Here is a 25,364-nt window from a genome sequence, read left to right on the forward strand (position 1 = left end):
ATAATTTTTTTTTGAGAAAACATCAGTAACTTGAATATAGATTGGGTATTAGAGAATATTAAAAATATTTTGTTAGATGTGATGTTTATGAACAAAAATCATCTTGACCTATTGAAGGTGCATACTGAAGTATTTATGGGTGGAATGATGCAAGTATTTATGGGTAAAGTGATATAATTCCTTGGAGTTACTTGAAAATACTCTAGAAAAAAGTGGAGTTGGGGAAAAAAGATGAAAACATTTGGGAAAATATTAATACTTACTGAAACTGGATGAAAGGTACCCGGGGTCTATTATACCATTATTCTCTTCACTCTTATGAATAACTAAATTGTCTATAGTAACAAGCTATATAGATAACATTGCTCCATGGATGTAACTCAGACTCCCCACTTTTTAAATCTGACAGGACTTTTTCACACCTTGATAGCACTTCCCATGTTGCTTTACACTGGTCACAGAATCTGTCTCTCTTTTTTCTGGTTTGAAGGCTTCTTTGCGCCTTTTTAAAATTTCTTTACTTTTATTTTTTTACAAATCTCTACCAATCCTATTCACCCCAACAAATACTTGCTGCGCATTAGCATGTGTGCCTGGCCTGTGCTACCAAGGGGCCATGACGGGGAAAAGCAGACTGCAGCTAACGCATTGAAGTCACAGTCCAGAGGCACCCGCAGGTATTAAGCACCTGCGGCAGTAAATGTCATTGCTATGAAGAGTGTTGTACGGGAGGCTCTGGTGTCGTGATAAGGACGAGTCCACAATCAGAGCTGGCAGGTGCTGTAACTGTCGGGGCTGCAGCCTGAAAGTCGTTCCCGCCCATGGAGGTGCTCCTTTCCGCAGAAGCCCAGGCGTCAGCTCTCAGACCTGCTCCTTTACCTTCCAATTAAACAAGCCTTGCCGACCTTTTTTTTTTTTTTTGGTCCTCCCACACACTCTGCCCTTAGGAGCATTTTCTGCTAGGTCCTAGGTGAAGCACCAAGCACTTCAGCTGTTTATGTTCCTTGGAGCTTTTGATAAAAGCCACCTTGTCCTTCTATTACGTTAACCATGAAAGTGAATGACAGGTCTTTCAGCCTCTTAAACAGATGTTCAGTGCCCTGCCCGCCCTCTATCCCCAGAAACGGAGTTTCTTAAAGATCGAGAATGCAGATGACCGAACCTTCCTCCCCACCCGCTGGCCATGCATCTGCAGCCCACCACAGCTGCATGCAGGGCTGCTGGAGCAAAGGCTAGGAATAGGAAATTATTCTGCAGTTAAAAACGTATGGGATGAAAGCTGGTGACCTGCCAGAGAAATGCTGCCTCTTTACTGAGGTCATGGAAAAAGCACGGCAAGGCCCGGCTCTACATTTGAGCTCTGCGCCTGGCTCTCCCGCCCAGCATCTCATCTATTAACAGCCAGGCCGTCATGACAAAACGCCTCTTCCGTGCAAAGCAGCCTCTGCAAGCTCTCCGAAGACAATCACTGAACAAGTGGCCACGGCCTTGGGGAAACCAGGCATTTCCCACCTTAGTATAGGCTACTCCATAATTAATTCTAGTCTCCACTCTGCAGTGATAAAGAGCATAGACTTGGGGGCCAGACTACTTTGCTTCCAATTTCAGTTAATAATCACTACTACTAGCTTTGTAGCCCTGGGAAAGTTATTCAACTGCTCTCCATCTGCAAAACAGGGGTTAACGATAGCACCTATTTCATAGGGTTATGAAATGTAAATGTATATATAGTATCTTGTTATTAGATGCACTGTGAGCTTGCTGCCATTATTGTTAGGGTTGAAAATCATAAGTAGGTCTAGCCTAGAGTAAGAACTAAACTTAATCTCTTACCTTCATTTTCTCTCCTAATGCATGTGGCTCGTAACTCATGTCCCTCACCTGGCCTGTTGGATTCCCAGTAGTGCCCACAGGAGGTGGTCCATAAAAATGTACTGAAAACTAAAGGTATGAAGACCTCTATTGACCTGCCACTTCTGACTGCCAAAGTATCTGCTAAAGGAGATTTCTAATACCTAAATGAACTGAATTTTGAAAGACTGTGCTCAGTACTGGATCAATCGTTTCTAACCCACAGGCTGTTTGATAGTTAACAGGCCACTCTTTCTCACCAGACCCCGAATGTGAGAGAGAATGGGCTGAAACTTGGTGAAATGGTAACAGGGTGGTTACTCCAGCAACAATTTGGAAATTAAATAGTCTCAGGGGGAGGGGAGGCTTCTGTTTTGCACATGAATATGAAGCTGTCACTCTATTCATTCTAGAGTTTAATGTATTCTAAAACTAATGCACAATTTTGTGAATTTCACGGCAGCCTGAGTACCTTCTATGTAATTGTGCGCGTGGGATTCTTCTATTTCTGAGCCTCGACTAAACCTGAGCAATGATAACACTGTTATTTAGGAAATCTGGTGTCACACAAAAGAAGTCTCAAAAACAGATAGCTCAAAAGATCTAGTTGTTTTCTAAATCTCTGGTAAAGATACCCAGGGTTGATAAATCTGAATTTTACATGTCATATTGTAAACATCAAGTAACACCACAAACATTTTTAAAAAAGGAAGTTTATTGGTCTTTAAATGGCTCAAATTGCAAATAAAGCAACTGGGTAGTGGCATCAGCCTAAGACATGTGATGTGTCTGTCAGTTGGCTTCATAGCACCTCAGTACCCAGGAGAGGAAAGGTCTCAAAGCAAAGTCACAATGTTAGTGGTTAGGACCCCTGGTTAAATAAGACCACAATGAGTACACATGGAGAGCGCAGGGCCCACAGGGCCGGTGTGACATTGGTACTTTAATTCTGACATGGCATAGCCTATGAAAAATACCAAATAAAAGATGTACATCTCAAACCCTTTCAGGACAAGTATTTAACATAACAAGCCAGGTGCAATATCTAAAGAGCTGAGTTTCTAAAAAGCCTATTTTTGTTAACTTTACTTACACGTCTGTTACCTGGAATGCCTGAACTATTGAAATTAGGACTGAGCAAAAAGAAAGAAAAACTCTGCGAATCAATTGTCTTAGCTCCGTTCCAAAAAATAAAAGAAAAATCGGACAGTGGTAGATTTCCCACTGAAATTATGTTCCTAAATAGCATGCTAGAATTCTTCCAGTGGGCACCCCACACAATGGTGACACAGGCCTAAGGTTTTACCTGTGCATGCTTGTTTTCTGCACTGTACTCAGGTTTGATTGCTTGATGTTAACTTTAAGGAAAATATAGCTACAGTGTTCATTATGAACACAAACAGGAGACAATACACCTAATAACGCCCATATAGCCAAAATGTAATCTCATGAGTACAAGTTTAGAAATTAACAGGTGGTGCCCTCCCGGGTGGCTCAGTTGGTCAGTGTCATCTTGTACACCAAAAGGTTACAGGCTCGATTCCCAGTCAGGGCAATCACATGGGAGGCAGCTGATGGATGTTTTCCTCTCACACCGATGGTTCTCCCTCCCACCCCCTTCCTCTAAAAATCAATAAAAACATATCCTGTGATGAAGATGGAAAAAAAATTTAACAGGTGGCAAGCATGACTATTTCCCCAAAGTTCTAGTGCAAAAATGCATTAATGCTACTGATGTTTTTCCTGTGATTGCTCCAAGGAGAAAAAAACCTTAACATGCTTGCCACTTGTGGAAAGAGAATTCCAGCGACTAGCATCTTAAAGAAAAAGAGGGTTCACTAAAATGTAACTGGTGTTGAATCCTCATAGTCTAAAACTATCTTACAGGTATATGCTGGCCCTTCGTTTTAAGCTCCCGTACTGTTAATTAAAAGCATTCAGGAGCTCTGGAAGCTTACTTTGAAGAACCAGAGTATGGCACACATTTTAAATTTGAACAGACTCCCTAGCAGTTACTTCTCAAGAACCTTTGTATTCCTTACCAGGTGCAGTCTCTCTCTCCAGGACACACGGGGTAATGGCCCATGGCACCAAAGAGGACACACCCAGAATGATGTAACTGGGTATTTTTAGTTTCTAAGTTAAGGCATATTTAAAAATGTCCATGTGCAAGTTTACACCACTCTTCTAGGTCAATCACCAGGTAATTAATGCAGGTTCACAGATAAATTACTCTCATAACTATATGCAACAATCATGCCAATAACTTTTCTTCTATATTTTGCATAATAATGGTTAAAAAAAGTGGTACAGTTTAACTATCGTTCACAATTGTCATTTTCAAGGCAGTAGGAGACCACAACATTTTAAAATGATATAAAATAGCTTTACCTCCCACTCTCCACCCCCAGCGCACCCCTTTAACAGTTTAGTAAAGACTGCCCTCAAAACACAAGCTCATACATTACATTCAGGATCGTGATAATGTAGGCAATTATGAAGTAAGTTGAACTTTGCTTCTTGTGAAGCCTCATTAATTTCTTTTTAAAGCGAATCTGACTTTCAGTGAAGTTCCAATTCATGCTTTTAGTGATACATAACGATTTCCAAAATGTTAAAGTAATTTCAGTCAATTGAGCCTTCAATGGCAATGCTTATAAATTATATTTATTAGTATGGTCAAGATAAGAAAGGAGTTTGGGCTTTGATTATAAAATGCAGCATCTTTCTCTGATTCTCTTGGCTAAACTTTTCCTTTTCTTTTTTCCATTCTTTTCTTTGCTATCTTCCATCTTTCTGGCTCGAATTTCCCTCATTAAATCAAAAAATACCTAGAAAGAAGAAAAGAAGGTAAATAAAGCAAACAGATAGTATGAGCTTGGTACTTGTCGGAATCACAGCAGTAACCCTTGGACATAATATAAGAAAAAATATTTAAGGGCTGTTTGAGGAGCATAGGGAGAGGAAAATTAAAGTCTACTTCTCTACGTATATTGGAAAAATGTAAAAATTGGGAAATTTTCTGAATTACATTTTTTGGTAAAAATGTTCACATAATATAACCCGGTCTTTCCATTCCAATTTTTAAGATAAAAGTGATGACAGCTCCAAAGATAAAACTCAATGGATTGCATCTGAATTATGAAAAAGCCTAATTATAGAACACTTTGCAGATCTAAAAAGAATGTGGTACATCTATATAGAATGCCATGGAAAGAACTACAAGCCCTATCCATCGTACAATTTAAAAAACAAACCACAGAAATTGTCTATCATCATATACAGAAATGCTATACATATAATATATAAACACACTATACATTTATATACTACGTACTGTAAAAACCCCACTTATACGGGGAAAAACAAGCAAACACACTCTCCCTTAGACTCTGTATGCTGGCCTATAAATGCAAGCAAACGCCTGGAAAGATACATACATGTTGGCAGCGGTTACCTACAGGAAGGGGAGGGAAGTAGAATCTAGGTGAAGAGTGACTCACTTTTTCCTCATACTTCTCCCTCCAAATTATGAATTTTTTTTGCACAATAAGCATATTGTATAAGCAATATACAATGAAAAAGCAAACAAAATAATATTAAAAAGCCAAAGCCTTTAGCTACAAGGGTATTAAGAAGGTCATCAGATGAACCTGGCACCCAGTCAGTACACAAGCAGGTATGTCGGATGGTCCTCTAAATCTGGGTAATTCCTCTGTGATAGGCATAGCCTCCTGGAACAGGCTAGGCTCTAGCTCAGGGGTCCTCAAACTACGGCCCGCGGGCCACATGCAAATACAAATACAAATATTGTATTTGTTCCCGTTTTGTTTTTTTACTTCAAAATAAGATATGTGCAGTGTGCATAGGAATTTGTTCATAGTTTTTTTTTAAACTATAGTCCGGCCCTCCAACGGTCTGAGGGACAGTGAACTGGCCCCGTTTAAAAAGTTTGAGGACCCCTGCTCTAGCTTAACAACTCTGATGGTCACGAAGCTTTTTCACAAGGTGGATTCACTGATGGATTTAAATCTGCCTCTCTGAAGCATCTACCCAATGGTCCATTTGGAAACCAGATGAGGACAGAATTTTGTAGGGAGATAGTATCTGTTTTCTGTGACAAAACATGATAGTTTTCCACTTGATAGACCGTATGGTTTAGAGAAGTGGTTGGCAAACCACGGCTTGCGAGCCACAGGCGGCTCTTTGGCCCCTTGAGTGTGGTTCATCCACAAAATACCACATGCGGGCTCGCGCATACAGTGCGACTGAAACTTCGTGGCCCATGCACAGAAGTCGGTTTTCAGCCTGGGTGAGTCTATTTTGAAGAAGTGGCGTTAGAAGAAGTGGGGGGTGTCGGTCGGTCGGGCCACGGGATACACGGGGGGGGGGGGGGGGGGCCTGCACGCGCACGATTCATGCACGAGTTGAGGATGGGAGAGTTGGAAGGGGTCGACCTCAGCGAACGTACCTCAATCAGATTGAGGATGATTTTAGCAAAGGCCAGCTTAGGAGTACCCTAATTAAGTTAATAACAATGTACCTACCTATATAGTTTAAGTTTAAAAAATTTGGCTCTCAAAAGAAATTTCAATCGTTGTACTGTTGATATTTGGCTCTGTTGACTAATGAGTTTGCTGACCACTGGTTTAGAGTATGTTCTACAACCTGCTCAAAACATCAGTGAGGAGAAAACAAAGTATATATACACTAATGCTATGATAATGTGCAATACTGCCGTTCAAAACCCCAAACGTACAACCTTAAAACATATTTTCATTAATACTTTAAAAAACATTGGCCATAACTTTAGAGAAAACTTGTATACTGAGGAGAAATTTTATAGCATTCATTTTGTACAGATATCTTGGATCTATAGGAATCTGACCATGTGACTAAAAAAACTTTAATCAGCTTGATATAGTAATGACACTGTCTTAAGACCTACAGTAAGTGAACAAAAAAAAATTGCTAATGTTTTTAACCTTCTGAATTCTGGATCAGGGCTGTAAATCTACAAGCACAAGGAGAGTTCCCTAGAACATGAGGCCACCTAGAGCAGCGCTGTTCCTCAGGCAGTGGGCTTCAGCAGTCCAGTCTGCACCACCTGGGAGACAACCAGTATGCAAACTCTCAGGTTCCACCCTGAACCAAAGCAATCAAAATCTCTGGGGAGTAAGACCAGGAATCTGTGTCTTTAAGAAATACCTATTTTTATTTATTTCAGAAAGAAAGGGAGAGGGGGAGAGAGAAACATAAATGATGAGAGAGCATCATTGATCGGCTGCCCCCTGCACGCCCCCTACTGGGGATCGAGCCTACAACCTGGGCTTGTGCCCTTGACCAGAATCGAATCAGGGACCCTTCAGTCCGCAAGCTAACGCTCTATCCACTGAGCCAAACCAGCTAGGGCGAAATGTGTGTTTATCAAGCACTTGGTGGGGTCTAGATGGTTGGGGGCTGAAAAAGGCTCCCCCACCCCGGCTCTAAGCACCTGTGTTGCCTCAGCCCAACAGGCAGTTTTCCTAAATACTGAAGACAATCGCTGGCAGCAGGATGAAATGCGCCTGGGAAGGCTCCTAGAAACAAGGTAGCGTGTTCCTCTCCCGGTCTCCAGGAAAGACCAATCTGAACCAAGTGGGACTATAAGGAAAGAGGGTAGGCAGTTTCCCTTTCCACTCAGGGCAAAACAGAGGTTGAGGATGGGGAGTAGAGTTATACAGAGATTTAAAAATCCTCTAATCTAGGGCTCTTTCACTTTTGAGAACTTAAATGGGGAGACAGGTGTCAGCTCTGCGGACTGATAAAATTCCTTCTAAATCATCCAGCCACCAATCAAGAAAAGAAAGGGGAGGGAAAAAAAGGGCAAGCATTCAAGCCAGGAATCCCAGCAGTGCAACAACAAAAATGTGCATTCGCTATGGTGTCTCCTGTTGTAATGTCTCTTGGAAACCAAGGGACAAAGTGAAGTAAGAAATCCCTAACATGTTGCACTTGAGCATTCAGGGCTGACAAAAAAAATCAACACATATTAAATTGTGATTTGAAAGTCTCAGAATGTCTGGACAAAATGGAGCAGAGTTAAATCAAATCAGCCTATTTTTAACATGCAGTACAGCGGGCCACCTTTACCTTGTCGACGTTAGCTCGTGTTTTAGCAGATGTTTCCACATAGTTCACATTCCACTGGTCAGCTCTGGTTTTCGCCTCTTCTACAGAAACCTGCCTTTTATCTTCTAAATCTGATTTGTTACCAACCAGCAGAAATGGAACATTCTCATCTTCTTTTACTCTTAAGATCTGCTCCCTGGATGAGAGAAAATGGGAAAGAAACATTAACATTACCTGTACTTGTTAAAATAATTAAAATGCCACCTGCTTTTGGCACTTATTTGTTTCTGCATAATAACAATCAGCTCATTTATTCCATAGTAGGAAATGTGCAGCACTTCTTCCTTATTCTACCATCAACCATTTGAGTTACACATTCACTTAACTGAAAAAGGAAAAATACCCCAAGGAAGACAGTATAAAATATGGCAGATGAGGTACGAAATAAAAGTATCAAATGCAAGTTCCCCCTGAATGCTTTCCAGAATTCCACCTAGGATACATGACCTTTTGTCATCCTATCTCCTCAGATTCCACTTGGCTAGGACAGTTCTCAGACCTTCTTTGTTTTTGATGACCTTCACAGTTTTGAAGAGTGCTGGTTAGGTAATTTGTAGAAAAATATCTATTATGATTTGTCTGATGCTTTTCGCATGATTAAACTGGGGTCATGGGATTTTGGAGGACACAAATGGAGAGAATGCCATTCTTATCACACCATATCAAAGATCCAACTAAATGTTTTTAAAGCCCCACACATGCTGGAAATATCTGGAAGTCAGCTCTTTAGTATAGATTTTGCATTTAGAGATGAGTTTCCAGCTTTGAAAGTGCCACCAATTTTAAAGATAGCACTGCCCTTCCTAGTCATGCGACTCTGAATACAGCCCTTTTTTTTTTGCCTCAGTTTTCTCATTTGTAAAGTAGGACTACAATAATATCTTCCTTATACAATTGCTGTGAGAATTAAACATAAAGTGCTTAGCACACAGTAAATATTCAGGAAATGCTAGCTACTCTTATGGATTATTACTAATCCATTGGAGAAAGATGTTTTCTTATAAAATCAACAAACAAGAGAAATTTGTGAGATAGGTTTACTAGCTTACTATCTTACAGATGCCTCTCCTCTGAAATCAAGAGACATTGAAACTATAGAAATGTAAATACTTTAGACTAAGAGAAAATCAGAAAATTAAGGGATTAGAACAGGGGTCCTCAAACTACGGCCCGCAGGCCACATGCAAATACAAATATTGTATTTGTTCCCATTTTGTTTTTTTACTTCAAAATAAGATATGTGCAGTGTGCATAGGAATTTGTTCACAGTTTTTTTTGAAACTATAGTCCGGCCCTCCAACGGTTTGAGGGACAGTGAACTGGCCCCTGTTTAAAAAGTTTGAGGACCCCTGGATTAGAGTGACAGATCAGCAGGTGCATCTGATTTTGTAGGACTCTTACCGTGACGTTTCACAGTATCAATCTGTCCTGGTTTATTTCCAGGTTAGTTTATTTTGTGGCTCTTAGCATCTGCTAAATGATGCCACCACCTCCACTGCTGCTAACATTTTGAGTGCTCACAATGCAGCAGGTGCTTTAAATGTTGTAAGTGCTTCCCATTTATTATCTGATTTAATCCTCACCCCTAACTACAGATAATACTAGTATTATCGTCCTACTACAGGTAAGGAAAATGAGGCACAGAGAACTTATGTACTTTGCTTAGTCACAGTTAAGTAGAAGTAGGATATGAGTTTGAGAAATCTAACTCCAGAGCACACACACACTTCTACACTAGATACTATGGGGCCTCCCCATAATGGAATGTCTAACGGAACAAACCCTGTTCAAAAGGTTTAGTTCCCAAAAGTTAGTCATCACAAGAGCCCCCTACCTCTGATACGGAATGAACACCAAGGTGTCCACTGGGCATTATGGTGAGGGTCTCCACGTTACAGGACATTTCCCCTGCATGGCAAAGTTACAAACTGGCAGAGGGAAACCTCTTTATTCTAGTTATAGTCATCAGAGCCAACCTGTGGGAGAAGATGAGGTAAAAGAAAGGTGGGAGAAAAGTGTTGATCATATGAAGACATTTACCTTTCTGAGAAAATGTTTTCAATTAGTTGTTTCAACTGAGGGTTAGGATTGATACTAACAAGGTAACTAGTGATACAATATGATGTCATAAAATACTTTAATTACATAGTTTAAAAACAATGCCTTACATAATAATGTTTAATACATTAAAAAATACACAGTAGGGAAAGGGCTGCATTTTAAAAAGAAAATTCGCCATATTCCATTTTAACAACATGAAATGGGATGGCCATATGGTGTGATAAAACAGCCATCAGTTGTTTAACGAGAGCCAGTATTGCAGAGTTTTTAAAAGCAAGAATAGGGACCTCCTGATTTTAACTGCTTTGCCACTCCTAACTGCATGGCCGGGGGGAGGTCACTGAATCTTTGTGTGCTTTGGTTCCTTCATTTATAAATTTGGATAATATTTAACATACACACACTTTTAAGAAGTCACTAATGATATGCATTATTTATTTCATGAACTACTAAGAAAAATTGCTGCCAATTAAGATGTCATACAATATGATGCAGCCCTGATTTTAATAGATGACAAAATGTAAAAACTGTGTGTCTTAGCATCATTAGTACCACATTCACCTGGTTACTGATGAAGTGATAAACACTCTGACTCAATGCTTGCAGGACACTCTTTGGATCCGAATTATTAGTTTTTCTAGTATGAATAAACTACGGACCATACATACAGTCACCTCCATCCTTCACCGATTTGTAGTTACCTTAAACATTCTTTCAGAAAGTAGAAATGTTAATGGAGTACCGAATATGGGTGACAGGCTGAGCTGTACAGTTCTAGAATGCTATGTTTCCTACCACTCACATGATCTCTTGCAAAAAGCATCTCAACACTCAGCATTATTGGTATTAAATTTATGATGTATCTGTGAAGAGGATTTCGGCCAATCACAATCTTCCCAGTGCTGGTAACACCAATTTGCTGCTACTTTCTTACCCAGTTTCTTTTGTGAACACCAGCCTAAACCAGTGGTCAGCAAACTGCGGCTCGCGATCCACATGCGGCTCTTTGGTCCCTTGAGTGTGGCTCTTCCACAAAATACTGACTTCTGTACATGGGCCATGAAGTTTCAATTGCACTGTACATGTGCACCCGCACGTGGTATTTTGTGGAAGAGCCACACTCTGCCAACCACTGGCCTAAACTAAGATGTTAATAACTGACTTACCACTCAGTCTCACTAACCACCAGGAATGTAAGAATAACTCTAATTTGTGACTCTAGCACTTCTGGTCATATTATATATAATCATTAATTTATTTCTTTTAAAAAAATTTAAAAAAAATATATTTTATTGATTTTTTACAGAGAGGAAGGGAGAGGGATAGAGAGTTAGAAACATTGATGAAAGAGAAACATCGATCAGCTGCCTCCTGCACACTCCATACTGGGGATGTGCCTGCAACCCAGGTTCATGCCCTTGACTGGAATCGAACCTGGGACCCTTCAGTCCACAGGCCGACGCTCTATCCACTGCGCGAAACTGGTTAGGGCAAATTTATTTCTTAATAAATACCTACAAAACTACTATGAGTCAGGTGCTTCAGGAAGAGCCAGTATTGAAATTACAGTGTGATTAATGCTATCAGAAACATGGCCGTGGAAAACTTGGACGTAATGGGTTCAGAGGTGAGAAGGCAACATTCTTTGAAGTTATTAATAAGTTGGTTTTATTAGCTGCTTTCCTGGATGTCAGAGAAAGATACTGCTGTGTCTAGAACATTCATACACATTTGCTTACTGTGATGCTCTCTTTAAATAGAGCTAAAGAGGGTATTACATTATAGACTTTTAGAATAAGAACCTTTACAAACTGGTCCAGCTTCTTCATTTTTGACATAAAAGTGTGAATCAAAAAAAAGCAAGAGAGTCTACTAACATTTCTATCAATTGTTTACTAAGCATTATATGTTATTAGAGGCCCAATGCACGAAATTCGTGCAAGAGTAGGCCTTCCTTCCCCCGGCTGCTGACACCAGCTTCCCTCTGGCACCTGGGACCCGGGCTTCCCTTGCAGCCCCAGCTTTGTCCAGAAGGTCATCTGGTCTAATTAGCATAGTACACTGCTATTATTATAGACTAGAGGCCCGGTGCACAAAATTTGTACATGGGGGAGGGGGGTCCCCTCAGCCTGGCCTGCACCCCCTCCAATCTGGGACATCCCTCTTGCAATCTGGGACCGCTGACTCCTAACTGCTTGCCTGCCTGCCTGCCTGATCACCCCTAACCCCTCTGCCTGCCTGCCTGATCGCCCCTAACCCCTCTGCCTGCCTGTCTGATCGCCCCTAACCCCTCTGCCTGCCTGCCTGATCGCCCCTAACCCCTCTGCCTGCCTGCCTGATCACCCCTAACTGCCTCTGCCTGCCGGCCTGATTGCCCCTACCTTGCCCCCCTGCTGGCCTGATCAACCCTAACTGACTCTGCCTTGGCCCCTGGCCTAAGCCGCAGTCTGGCCTCCCTCTGTGGGAGGCGACCTGGTGGATCAGGGGAAGGTGCCGCCCCCTTTACCCCCGCTGCTGCTGCCACTGCTGGCCTGAGCCTTGGCCCAGGCCTCGTAGCAGCCGCCATGGCTTTGTCCGGAAGTGCCGGAAGCCGGTCCATCCTTGCTGCTTGACACAGTTGCTGCAGGAAAGAAACATCTGCACAGCATATGTTTCAAGGGACCTGGCATATATAGCATACTGTTCTTAATATGTTTGCTCCCCTTAGCGCTGTGTGTTTTAACCAAGGTCACCTCTCCGAGAAAGGTTGTTTTCCCAGGTAGGGATTTTTCCCTGAAGTCAGGGAGGGGATGAAAACTCCTTAACTAAGTGCCAGGCGGGTAGTTAATCACTTTAACTACAAACAATCATGCTTAAGCTACATAATCTTTACTCCCTGGAATGGAGATAAGAAACGCCCTAACCTTTGTAATAGAAATTGACAGGATTATAATCAACTGGTATAAATACGGATGTAACAAGACAATAGACAGCAGAACCTCTCTGGAGATCCAGACCAGAACTTGGCTGGAGATCCTGGCTGGAGATCCTGGCTAGGCTGCTGATCAACTGAACACTGTCTCCGTGTCCTTCCTTCTTCGCCGACTCCGTCTATGCCTTTGGGAACCCCTGGACCCGCTGGGGTTGGACCCCAGCACGGAAGGACGTCCAGATGGTCGTCCGGAAGACGTCTGTTCTAATTAGTATATTACCCGTTTATTAGTATAGATATGCTAGCAACTGTGCCAATTACAGGTGCTAGGAACACTGACATGGATAAGAAATGAGTTCTGCTCTCAAGAATCTTTACCTATAAATCAAGCTCAGTATAAGTGCTATTGGAGCTGGGGAAAGTACATAGCAAACAGAGATGAAGAAACAATGGATTCCACCCTGAGGGGGAGGACCAGGAAGACTACACAGAGGAGCTGACACCTGTGGTGCACTTTGCAGGTTTGACCATGTGGACTGACAGTCCCCAATCCCCTTCCGATAATCGCTGGTCAGTCATTAGGACATTGTTGTTTATGAGAAGGGCAACATACTGCAGGTATAACAGAGGAGTAATGGATGATTCACTGTAATAGCAATAGCCCAAGAGTCTTTCTCTTGGCACAAAAATACCTTATTTCCTTGAAATACCACTTTGGCTTTGGTGACTATGGTGATAAAATTTATTCCATTACCTACAATAGAACTTGCTATGACACAATAAGCACTCAAATATTTGCTGAATGAATAAGCACTGACATTTATGTAACTTTCAACCTGTCTCCCAGTGTTACAAGCTACCACAATCTGCCACCCTTTGCACTTTACCACATACAAAACTGCTTCCTTATAGAAATCAACAAACTTAATTTTGTAAATAAATCCATTATTTTAAAAGGTTCTCAATGATATGCTTTTGTAAAGAATGTTCTTCTAGAATCCTTTAAGTTCTTGAGACTTTTAAGTGTACATAAAAAGGAATACTTTGTATACGCCTAGATTCAGTTCTTTACTCAGCCACCTGAAATAATTTCTTTCCTCAACTGTAGAAGTCCTTCTTGTTCTTCAGGCTCATCTATTTCATGAAGGCCTCTCCTGGGTCCTCTGTAATGATCACTGTTCATGTCTCCTACTTGTGACTAACCTGCTTTTGGTTTCATGCCTTACTCAACTAAGCTGTATGAATCTTGAAAACAAGACATGCTTCTTTTGTGTCCCCCATACCAAAGCAGGTACTTAACACAGAAATAAAAACATGTAATTAAAGAATACTTTTGATTATGCATGTAGTATTTATGAGACTACTCAGGAGCTTATTTATGTTACATTTCTCTTGGGTATAAAGAGAACCCCTCTCTCCCATATTCCTCTCTCCATCAAACCAAATGGATGTCAGATTTTGATTAAGCAAATGGTAAATAAGATAGAAAAGATATTATACAAAATAACCTAGTGTGCCAATCTACAGTATTATTATTTCTATTAAAAACCTCATTTCATGCTATCAGGACATCTATATTGTGAGGAGGATGGCAATATGCCTGCTGAGCACTACACAGGTGCTGAGAAAACAGTGACTAGCGAAGAAAGATTTAAAATGTGGGTCAGAGCTCCATTATGTGATCCAAATGTCAACTATTATGGCAGCAGTAATACTCTATTTCAAAGAGAAATACTACTATGATGCATGAAGAGACTACTGTAATGTTGGGTAGCGAGGCTGTCACAAACTCAAGCTCCAATACAGCTGGAACTGGAATAGCATCTGCGTGTAAGTACATAGTGGACAGAGCCACATATCAAAGAAGGAATAAACAAAATTAGACAGAGTGAAAGCCTACCAAGTAAGAACCTCTAGTTGTCCACATGTTTCTGGGGAAGAAACTGTTATGCAATAAGAGCATCAACATTACTCGCTGACATACCTGAAGTCAGCTGTGGCTGCAAAGGATTCCATTTCTGTAATAGAGAACACACAGAGGAAACCTTCCCCGCTCCGGAAGTAGTTGTCTCTAATGGCAGCGTAGTCCTCCTGCCCAGCTGTATCCAAGATATCGATCTGCACTTCCTCCCCATCCAGCACTACCTTTTTCCGATAGCTGTCTGCTTTGGTAGGCTCATAGTCCTCCACAAACTAAAAAAGATGAAAAAAAAATTAGCTTTACTTTTCAAAACTTCTTATTTTGAAATATAAATTCACATGAAGTTTCCAAAATAGTAGAGAGGTCCTGTACCCTCATTCAATTTTCCCCAATGATAAAGATGGTGTTAATTTAAGTTTTCATTTTAGACAATTTGGCAGCTTCCTCATTTGTAAAAAGTGAGGCTGTTTACAGCTTGAAATGTGTGCCTTTTTTCTTCCTTAAAACACTACCTGCAAACACTATTACATAAGTATAGGCATACCTTAGATATTGCAGGTTTGGTTCTAGACAACCACAATAAAGCAAGTTGTAATCTTTCTGTTGGTGGAAAGGGTCTTGCCTACAATTTGGGAAACATAAAACCTGCGAAGCACAGTAAAGTGTGGTGCTATAAAACGACGCATGCCAGTGTTTTATTAAATGCGTAAGAATCCCTTTCTATGTGACTCTAAATATAAATTTTCATGCCAGAATTGTGGAAATAAGGAAATAACTTGAAAGTAAGTCTATATTTAGGTCAACACTGAAAGTACCATTAAATCTTTTCTTTCTCCAAAATGAATCAAGTCAAACTGGCTTATACTTCTCTGCAGAATGTCAAATCTTGAATTTTGAGATTTCTTCTTAAACTTTTGACATATATATTTAATCCTCATCCAAGGATATTTTTCCTGATTTTTTAGAGAATGGATGAGGGGGAAAGACCTCTGTCCGAAGTATTGATGTGAGAGAAACACACAGACGGGTTGCCTCCTGCATGCACCCCGACCAGGGCCTGGACCGGGGAGGAGCCTGCAACCAAGGTACGTGCCCTTGCTGGAATCAAACCCAGGACCCTTTGGTCCACAAGCTGATGCTCTACCCACTGAGCCAACCCAGCTAGGGCTGATATTTTTAAATAGTAAATTAAACAACTTTACATGCCCACTTCTATTTTCAACCTCATGAATCTCACCTTGATATTTTCATCAGTGCATTATTGTTAGTGTGAGTCTATATATGAACACACTTTTGTGGGGTTTTTATTAGTTCCTATAAGTATTTCATTCTTTAATACTCTCTTATTAATTTACTCAATGTCTATATCCTCCTGCTAGAATTTAACCTCTAGGAGCAGGTGCTGACTACTGGGACTTATCACTATATCTCCAAAGCCTAAAATAGTGCCTGGTACATTTTAGACAACCAATAAAAAATTATTTTTTAGAAAATGAACAGAGTGTGTTTATAACTATAAAAGCTATAGAACATTCTATCATATTTACATGCTAATGTTTTACAAATATTTATGAACATCAAATGAATATTTATATTTATGAATATTAAATGAAGGCTTAACCATTCATCAAAGGTCAGGATTGTGAATATTCTTACTTTTGACCTCCTTATTGTCAAGGAGACGGATTTAGGATTAGGTTGAAAGAGTAGCTAGGTTTCGGTCAGAATGGCAGAGTCGGTAAACTCTGTGCTCTCCTCCTCCCATGACCCCACAAAATTACAACTAAATTATAGACCAACCATTACTGAGACCACCTGAAGACTAGCTGCACACAAGTCCTAAAACTAAGGGTATAAAGAATCCATATCCAGACTGGTAGGATGGGTGAAGACGTGAAACGGGCAGGCCCCACATTAAGTATCAGGAGGGGTATCTTGGCTGTGGAGGTCCCCTGAGGAGGAAGTGGATCCAGCCTTATACCAGGCTTTGCAGACCGAGGTCTGAAAGAGGAGTCTGCACATCGGGCTGTGCATTTGAGAAAGACGGGACTGCTGGAACTGATGTGAACTTCCTGGGAGGCCAGCAACAGACTCACTCACTTACAAACTCAGTAGCTCTAAGTTCCCATGCAAGGGCAGCAGCTTGAAAACCACTGGCAACATCTGGGGAGGAACTAAACTGACTGACTTCAGGAAGGGGGCTGGAGGGGGGGAGATCAGGGCAGTTCTCTCTGTGGACAGAAGAGCTGGCAGGTGCCACCATTCCTTTGTTGAACTCCCCCCTCAACCTAGCCAGCCAGGCACAAGGGGGAGCCAAATCTGTGCTCGTGCTCTCCTTTAACCTGGCGAACACCATGCACCCCACCCTGATGATTCCAAGACCCTGTCCCATCCAACTCACTTGCCCAGCCCAAGCCTCTTCCAGCAGCTCCTACAGAAAAGTACCCTGCCTTGGCTACTGCTGTGAACTTTCTCAAAATGTCTGAAAGATCCCCGAACCCCCAAAAGCAGCAGTTGACCTTGGTGTACCTTATAGCTCTTAATAAGCAGCCCCAAGCCCAACAAAAGGGTGACGGGTCTCAACTTATACTGTTAACTCCCATCAGCAGACCCCAAGCCTGGCATAAGCAGTAGCCAGTGTTGGCCTGGAACACAGCTTTAACTAAGCAGCCACAAACCTGGCAAGGTGGTGTCTGGTCTCAATTTGCACTATGGTGCCCATCACAGGGTCCCATGACAGGAACGAGTAGCGCCCAGCCTCAGCAGACAGTGTAGCCTCTCCCAAGCATCTCCAAATCCAGTGCCAGTGGCAACCAACTATACATCACTTTGAAGCTTCTACTTGGAGACTCCAAGCATGAAACAAAAGGCAGCTGACCTTGACCTGCACTGGAGCCCTTTCCAGGAGGCTCCAGACCCAACATGCCCAGTGACCAGTATCAGAACACACCACAGCATCTCTCTAGTAGCTCCACAAATGACAAACCTAAAGGCCAGACTCAGTGGGCACCAGTGCCCCACTAAAGCAACTCTTGCTTCAATGGGTCAGTCAAGACACAACAGCATGCCTGCTACTGTCACAGTCACCCGCATAGGCAGTCAGCCCGAGGTCAACCCCACTCACTCACATGCCAACAGCAACTGAACCCCAACTACAACTGGTGGGCACACACAACCCACACAGAAGACATTCCTGGGGCACCAAGCACAGGTGACCAGGAAGACTACATTACTGGGCCCCATAGGACACCTTCTACATAAAAGATCACACTATCAAGACCAGGAGACATAGCAAGATCCACTTAAAAACAGACACAAACATACACACACAACCAGAGTGAAGAGACAAAGAAACTCTTCCCCAAAAGAAAGGATAGAACAAAATGCCAGAAAACTAAGTAAAATGGAGACAAGCAATCTATCTCATACAGAGTTCAAAACATAGTTATAAGAATGCTCAAAAACCTAGGGGAAGAATAGATGAATTCAGTGAGAACTTACACAAAGTGATAGAAACCATAAAAAAGAACCAGTCAGAAATGAAGAATACAATAACTGAAATGAAGAATGTGTTAGAGGGAATCAACAGCAGATTAGATGAAGCAGAGGACAGAATCAGCGATGTGGAAGACAAGGTAGAAGAAAACATCCAATCAAAACAGCAACAAAGAAAAAAGAAAAATATGAGACTAGTTTAAAGGACTCCTGGGACAACATCAAGCATAACAACATTCACATCACAGGGGTACCAGAATAAGAAGAGAGAGAGCAAGGAATTAGAAACCTATTCAAAGAAATAATGAATGAAAAGTTCCCTAACTTGGTGAAGGAAATAGACATACAAGTCCAGGAAGTGCAGAGTCCCAAACAAGATGAATCCAAAAAGGCCCACACCAAGACACATCATAATTAAAATGCAAAAGGTTAAAGACAAAGGGAGAATCTTCAAAGCAACAAGAGAAAGGCGATTACCTACAAGGCAGTTCCCAAAAGACTGTCAATTGGTTTCTCAACAGAAACTTTGTAGGCCAGAAGGGAATGGCACAAAATATTCAGTGATAAAAAGCAAGGACCTACAACCAAGATTACTCTACCCCACAAGAATCAAAGCAGACAGACATAAAGAGCTACCTAGATAAGAAAAAGCTAAAAGTGTTTATCACCACCATGCCAGTATTTTAAGAAATGTTAAGGGGGGGGGGGGGGAGAGGAGGAGGAGGAGGAGGAGGAAAAAGAAGAAGAAGGAGGAGGAGGAGGAGGAAGATCAAAGATATAATAAAACAGCAATGACTGCATAACTATCAATAACTACTTTAAGTATAAATTAATTAGTGCTCTAGTCAAACGACATAGGGTAGCTGGCTTGATAAGAAAACAAGACCCAATATATGATGCCTACAAGAGACCCATTTCAGATTAGATACACCTTGAAAAGGATGGAAAAAGATATTTCAGACAAGTGAGAGCAAAAAGGAAAGCTGGAATCACAATACTTATAGCAGACAAAATATACTTTAAAACAAAGGCTATACCAAAATAAAGAGCACTTTATAACCATAAAGGGAACAATACTTAAAAAGGACAGAACACTTGTAAACATCTATTCACCAAATGTAGCAGCATGTAAATACCGAAAGCAAATATTGACAGCCATAAAGAGAGAGCTCAACAGTAAGACAGTAACAGTAGGGGACTTTAACACTCCATTGACAACAATGGGTTGAACATCCACACAGAAAATCAGCAAGGAAACAGTGGCCTTAAATGATGCATTAGACCATATAAATTTAGTTGATATTTTTAGAGCATCTCACCCCAAAGCAGAATATACATTCAAGTGCACACAGAATATTTTCCAGAACAGACCACATGTCAGACCACAAAACAAGTCTCAATAAATTTAAGAAGACTTAAATCATATGAAACATCTTCTCTGACCATAATGGTGTGAAATTAGAAATGAACTACAAAAAGAAAACTGAAAAAACACACAAACATGTGGAGGCTAAATAATGTGCTAGTAAACAATGAATGGGTTAACGAGATCAAGAAAGGTATCAAAAGATACATCAAGTCAACCCAAAATCTATGGGACAAGATAAAGCAGTTGTAGAGAGAAAATTACAGCAATACAGCCCTATGTCAAGAAGCAAGAAAAATCTCACTTCATACCTAAAGAAAATAGAAAAATAAAGCCAAAAGTGATTATAATGAAGAAGATAATAAGATCAAAGCAGAAAAAAATTTTAAAAGATTAATGAAAGCAATAACTGGTTCCCCGAAAACATAAACAAAACTGATAAGCCTTTAGCCAGACTCATCACGAAAAACCCGAGAAGACTAAAATTATTAAAATCAGAAATAAAACTGACAACTGATGCTACAGAAATATAAAGAATTGTAAGAAAATACTATGAACATTTGTATGCCAACAAATTGGGCAACCTGGAAGAAGTAAAAAATTCCTAGAAACATACAATCCTCCAAGATTGAATCAGGAAGAACCAAAAAGTCTGATGAAATCAAATCAGTACTCAAAATATACCCAACAAACAAAAGTCCTGGAACAGATGGACTTTTACCAAACATTCAAAGAATTAACATCTATCTTTCTTAACCTATTCAAAAAAAAAACTAAAGATGAGGAAAGACTCCCAAACTCATTTTACCAGGCCAGTATACTCTGAAAAAATCAGACAAAGAAAATTCTAGCCAATATCCCTGATGAACATAGAGGAAAATCCTCAACAATATATTAGCAAGTTGAATTCAGCAATACATTAAAAAGATCATACACTGTGATCAAGTGGAATATATTCTCAGGATTCAAGGTTGGTTCAATGTGAACAAATCAATTAACATGATAGATAACACCACATGAATAAAATGAAAGACCTGTCTGGTTTGGCTCAGTGGATACAGTGTTGGCCTGCGGACTGAAGAGACCTGGATTCAATTCCATCAAGGGTATGTACCTTGGTTGCAGGCTCCATCCCCGGCCTTGGTCAGGGTGTATGCAAGAGGCAACCAATTGATGTGTCTCTCTCACATCAATGTTCTCTCTGTGTCTCTTTCCCTCCCTTCCACTCTCTCTAAAAATAATGGAAAAAAAACCTCGGGTGAGGATTAAAACAGACAAAAAGGAAGGTAAAAATAATATGATCACTTCAATAGGTGCAAAAGCATTGACAGAATCCAAAATTCATTCATGGTAAAAACTCTCATGAAGTGAGGAGGATGGGGGAACAAACCTTAAAATAATAAAGATCATATATGACAAACCCACAGTTACCATAACTTTCACCATAGCAATCCAATAAGGGGGAAAAAAGCATCCGCATGAATTCCATAAAGTAGCAGGACACAAAATTAATATTCAGAAACTGGTTGCATGTTTATACACCAACAATGAACTGTCAAAGAAATTAAGAAAACAATGCCATCTACAACTGCATTGAAAAGAATAAAATATCTAGAAATAAATTTAACCAAGGAGGTAAAAGACCTGTACTTGGAAAACTGGAAGACACTGAAGGAATAAAAGAAGATACAAACAAATGGAAGGATATTCTGTGCCCATGGATCGGAAGAGTTAATACTGTTAAAAATATCATACTATCCAAAGCAATCGACAGAGTCTATGCAATCCCTATCAAAATACCAATGGCATTTTTCACAGAATTAGACCTAAGAATCCTAAAATTTATGTGGATTTACAATAAACTCTATAGCCAAAGCAATATGGAGAAAGAAGAACAAAGTCTGAGGTAGCATGCCACTTGTTATCAAACTATACTACAAGGCTTTTGTAATCAAAACATGGTACTGGCATAAAAACAGACATAAAGATTAATGTAACAGTACAGAGAGCCCAGCCATGCTTCTACGGTCAACTAATATATGAGAAAGGAAGCAAGGATATATAATGGAGTAAAGATAGTGCATTCAATAATTGGTGTTGGGAAAATGACAAACACATGGAAAAAAACAGCAACTAGACCACTTTCTTAAACCATAAACAAAAGTAAACTCACAATGGGTTAAACACTTAAATATAAAACCTGAAATCATGACATTCTTAGAAGGAAAATAATAGGCATTAAACTCTTTGACATCGGCCCTAGCAATATTCTGGGGAGCTATGACTCCTCAAGCAAGAGAAACAAAATAAAAAATTGGACTGTATCAAACTAAAATCATCAACAAAACGAAAACTTACTGAATGGGAGAAGATATTGACCAGTGATGCATTCAATAAGAGGTTAATATGCAAAATTCATAAAAAACTCATACAACTTGTCACCAAAAACAACAACAAACAATCCAATTACAAAATGGGACTGTATCAAACTAAAATCATCAACAAAACGAAAACTTACTGAATGGGAGAAGATATTGACCAGTGATGCATTCAATAAGAGGTTAATATGCAAAATTCATAAAAAACTCATACAACTTGTCACCAAAAACAACAACAAACAATCCAATTACAAAATGGGCAGAGGACCTGAACAGACATTTCTTCAAAGAGGTCATACAGATGGCCAATACACATAAGAAAAAATGCTCAATGTCACTAATCATCAGAGAAATGCAAATTAAAGCCAGAAGGAAATACAACCTCACACCTGTCAGAATGCCTATCATCTATAAATCAACAAACAACATGTTGTGTAGAAAAGGGAACTTCATGCACTGGTGTTATAGGACTCGAAATTGGTACAGCCACTGTGGAAAACAGTATGGAGGTGGCTCCTCAAGAAACTAAAAATAGAACTACCACACATCTCAGCAATTCCATTTCTGGGTATTTATCTGAAGAAATCCAAACCACTAATTTGAATAGACCTATGTACCCCAATGTTCACTGCAGCATTATTTACAATATCCAAGATATGGACGCAACCGAAGTGTCTACTGATAGATGAATAGATAAAAGAAGACGTGGTACATATATACAGTGGAATATTACTCAGCTGTAAAAGAGAATGAAAAATTGCCATTTGCAACAACATAACACCCTTCACTCAGATTAATATTCTAAGTGAAGTCAGACAGAGAAAGACAAATACTATATGGTTTCACTTATATGTGAAACCTAAAAAATAAAATAAATGAATAACACAGACACAAACTTTAGATATAAAGAACAAATTGATGGTCTCTATATCAGAGAGGGGTTTGTGGAATGGGTGAAAAATGTGAAAGGAATTAATAAGTACAAATTGCCAGTTATAAAAATAGTTATGGGGATGTAAAGTACAGCATAGGGAATAGGGAATATTTTAATAACTATGTATGGTGTACTAGATGGCTACTAGATTTATCAGGGTGATCATATATTATTTAAATGTCTACTCACTATGGTGTACATGTGAAAGTAATATAATATTGTATGTCAGCTATAATTGAAAAATGAATTATAAAAATTTTTAAAAGATGACAATGATTTTAAAAAAGAAAAAGGAAATATTAATTAGGATGCTAGAGCAAGTACTTTGTGGACGAATGTTGTATAAGTCATAATTTTTGAAAAAGGAAACCATTATTCTTACCACTTGACAAAGTGTAGTTTGTACACTTTGATTTTTTTAAAAAAGAAGAGCCCTAGCCGATTTGGCTCAGTGGGTAGAGCATCGGCCTGCGGGCTGAAGGGTCCTGGGTTTGATTCTGATCAAGGGCACATGCCTGGATTGCGGGCTCGATCCCCAGTGGAGGGCATGCAGGAGGCGGCTGATCAATGATGCTCTCTCATCATTGATGTTTCTATCTCTCCCTCGCCCTTCCTCTATGAAATCAATAAAAAATAAATTAAAAAAAGAAGAGTAGCTGTTAAAATGAATAGTATGGACAACAGAATTGAACAGGTACGCTAGTAATTTCATTTAAAGTACTATTTCAATTTTCCCTCTGTTCAAATTTTTTATTATAGTCACTGACAAGTGAGACAACTGATAGATTTAAGATTTTTGTGTGTATGAAAAATATGGTATAGAAGGATGCAATAGAAGAAGACATGGGGTGGTAGAAATCTGCAAGATTTTTTTCAAGAGACCAATTTAAGCAGGTTGAATAACCTCTCTGAGGGTTTGTTTTCTCATCTGTAAAATGGGAATACTACTACCTACCATGCAGGACTTTTATGAGCATTAGGTAAGAAAGAGTAACCACAAAACCCTGCTTCTATTAGAAGAGTTGAGGATAAATGCTTAAATTAGGTGACCAACTCTTAACTTATTTAGACTTGATAATAGTCTTCCAGGGAAAGAATCTGGATCGATAAAGTCTGATATATTATATGCACACAAATCTGATAACCTGTCTAGCAATTACATTTTAGGCATACAGCCTTTACCTGTTTAATGGTGAATGTAGTACCATGCCAAATACACAATAAAGAACCTTTTAACTGAAGTTATTATAGGACACCTTATGTATTGAGACCTCAAGTCTCAATTAGGTACTATATTCACCAGTTCTATTAATTCAAGGTGAGAATTGCCATTAAAACACTAAAAATAAAGGCCCAAGTTAGATTGCTTAAGAATAGGTACTGCTTCTAGATCTGTTTTGTTTTTTTAAAGGATAAGGTTTTTATGAACTTTTGCGTTCTTGACTTGGTATATAAATCTGTATATAAATGTTGGTTCTGAATTTAAAAAGGAAAAAAAAAAGATTAATAGTGTTCAAAGATTCAAGGAATTAATCCAAAACAGCACCAAACTAAGCTAGAGAAACACTCTCTGAAAGCCCAAACTTTGATATCCATTATAAAATTAGCACTTACCTCATCATACATGAACTGCAGAGTCAGAGCGGACTTGCCAACACCACCACTGCCCACCATGATGACTTTGTGTAAGGCCAAAGAATTCTGACCCTTGGGCTTATTTGTGGCCATCTTATATCAGTTTTCACCAAAGGAGTAAGGAGAATCTAAAAAGAATGAGAGAATAAGTAATGTTCAGTATATGCTTCTTCAGAATCCAGTAAAGGAAAGAGGTATGATGTCCTTATGCTTCAAGATACTAGTTTTCATCCTGCAGTGATTTTAAACAGATGGCAAATGAAATGTGCTCATTTAAGGGAAAAACCACTTATCAGAGAACAACACCTTGCCAATAAAACAAGTATATAACTCAAGGTCATTTCTCTTATAATAGTTTTCAGTAATGAGCTGTGACCAAAAGTGAAAACATCCCAGTGCAACCACACGTTGACGATAATAGAGTTGTATGAGACCATAATCGCATAGATTATGAAAATCGGTTAAATGATCACTTTGTTTTCATATTAACCTCTATTGGCAATAATTGAAGAGATATTTTTCTAGTTCCAGTAAGAAACTGGACAACAAAAGAAGAATGCCAACTGGAAGGCTTATTTAAGTTTAGAAAAGAAGAAACCACATCCCAGCAATTTGGTGGTAGAATTATGAATAGAATCCAA

At 39.7% G+C, this 25,364-nt stretch overlaps 1 protein-coding gene across 1 annotated transcript in view; it reads right to left on the reverse strand.

Annotated features, from left to right (window-relative positions):
* Positions 1 to 2,548: 2,548 nt before the first annotated feature.
* The window catches only part of RALA (RAS like proto-oncogene A), a 41,748-nt gene continuing 18,932 nt past the window's right edge, over positions 2,549 to 25,364 (reverse strand). Inside the window, exons 2-5 of the mRNA XM_036327447.1 lie at positions 24,703 to 24,851; positions 14,979 to 15,187; positions 7,984 to 8,158; positions 2,549 to 4,682 (exon numbers count right to left, since the gene is read on the reverse strand). Coding sequence (XP_036183340.1) covers positions 4,560 to 4,682; positions 7,984 to 8,158; positions 14,979 to 15,187; positions 24,703 to 24,816 — 621 coding nt within the window. The 5' untranslated portion in view covers positions 24,817 to 24,851 and the 3' untranslated portion in view covers positions 2,549 to 4,559. The remainder of the gene's footprint in view (positions 4,683 to 7,983; positions 8,159 to 14,978; positions 15,188 to 24,702; positions 24,852 to 25,364) is intronic.

The sequence above is a fragment of the Myotis myotis genome, unplaced genomic scaffold, assembly GCF_014108235.1.
Source record: "Myotis myotis isolate mMyoMyo1 unplaced genomic scaffold, mMyoMyo1.p scaffold_m19_p_11, whole genome shotgun sequence".
Taxonomy (NCBI): Eukaryota; Metazoa; Chordata; class Mammalia; order Chiroptera; family Vespertilionidae; genus Myotis; species Myotis myotis.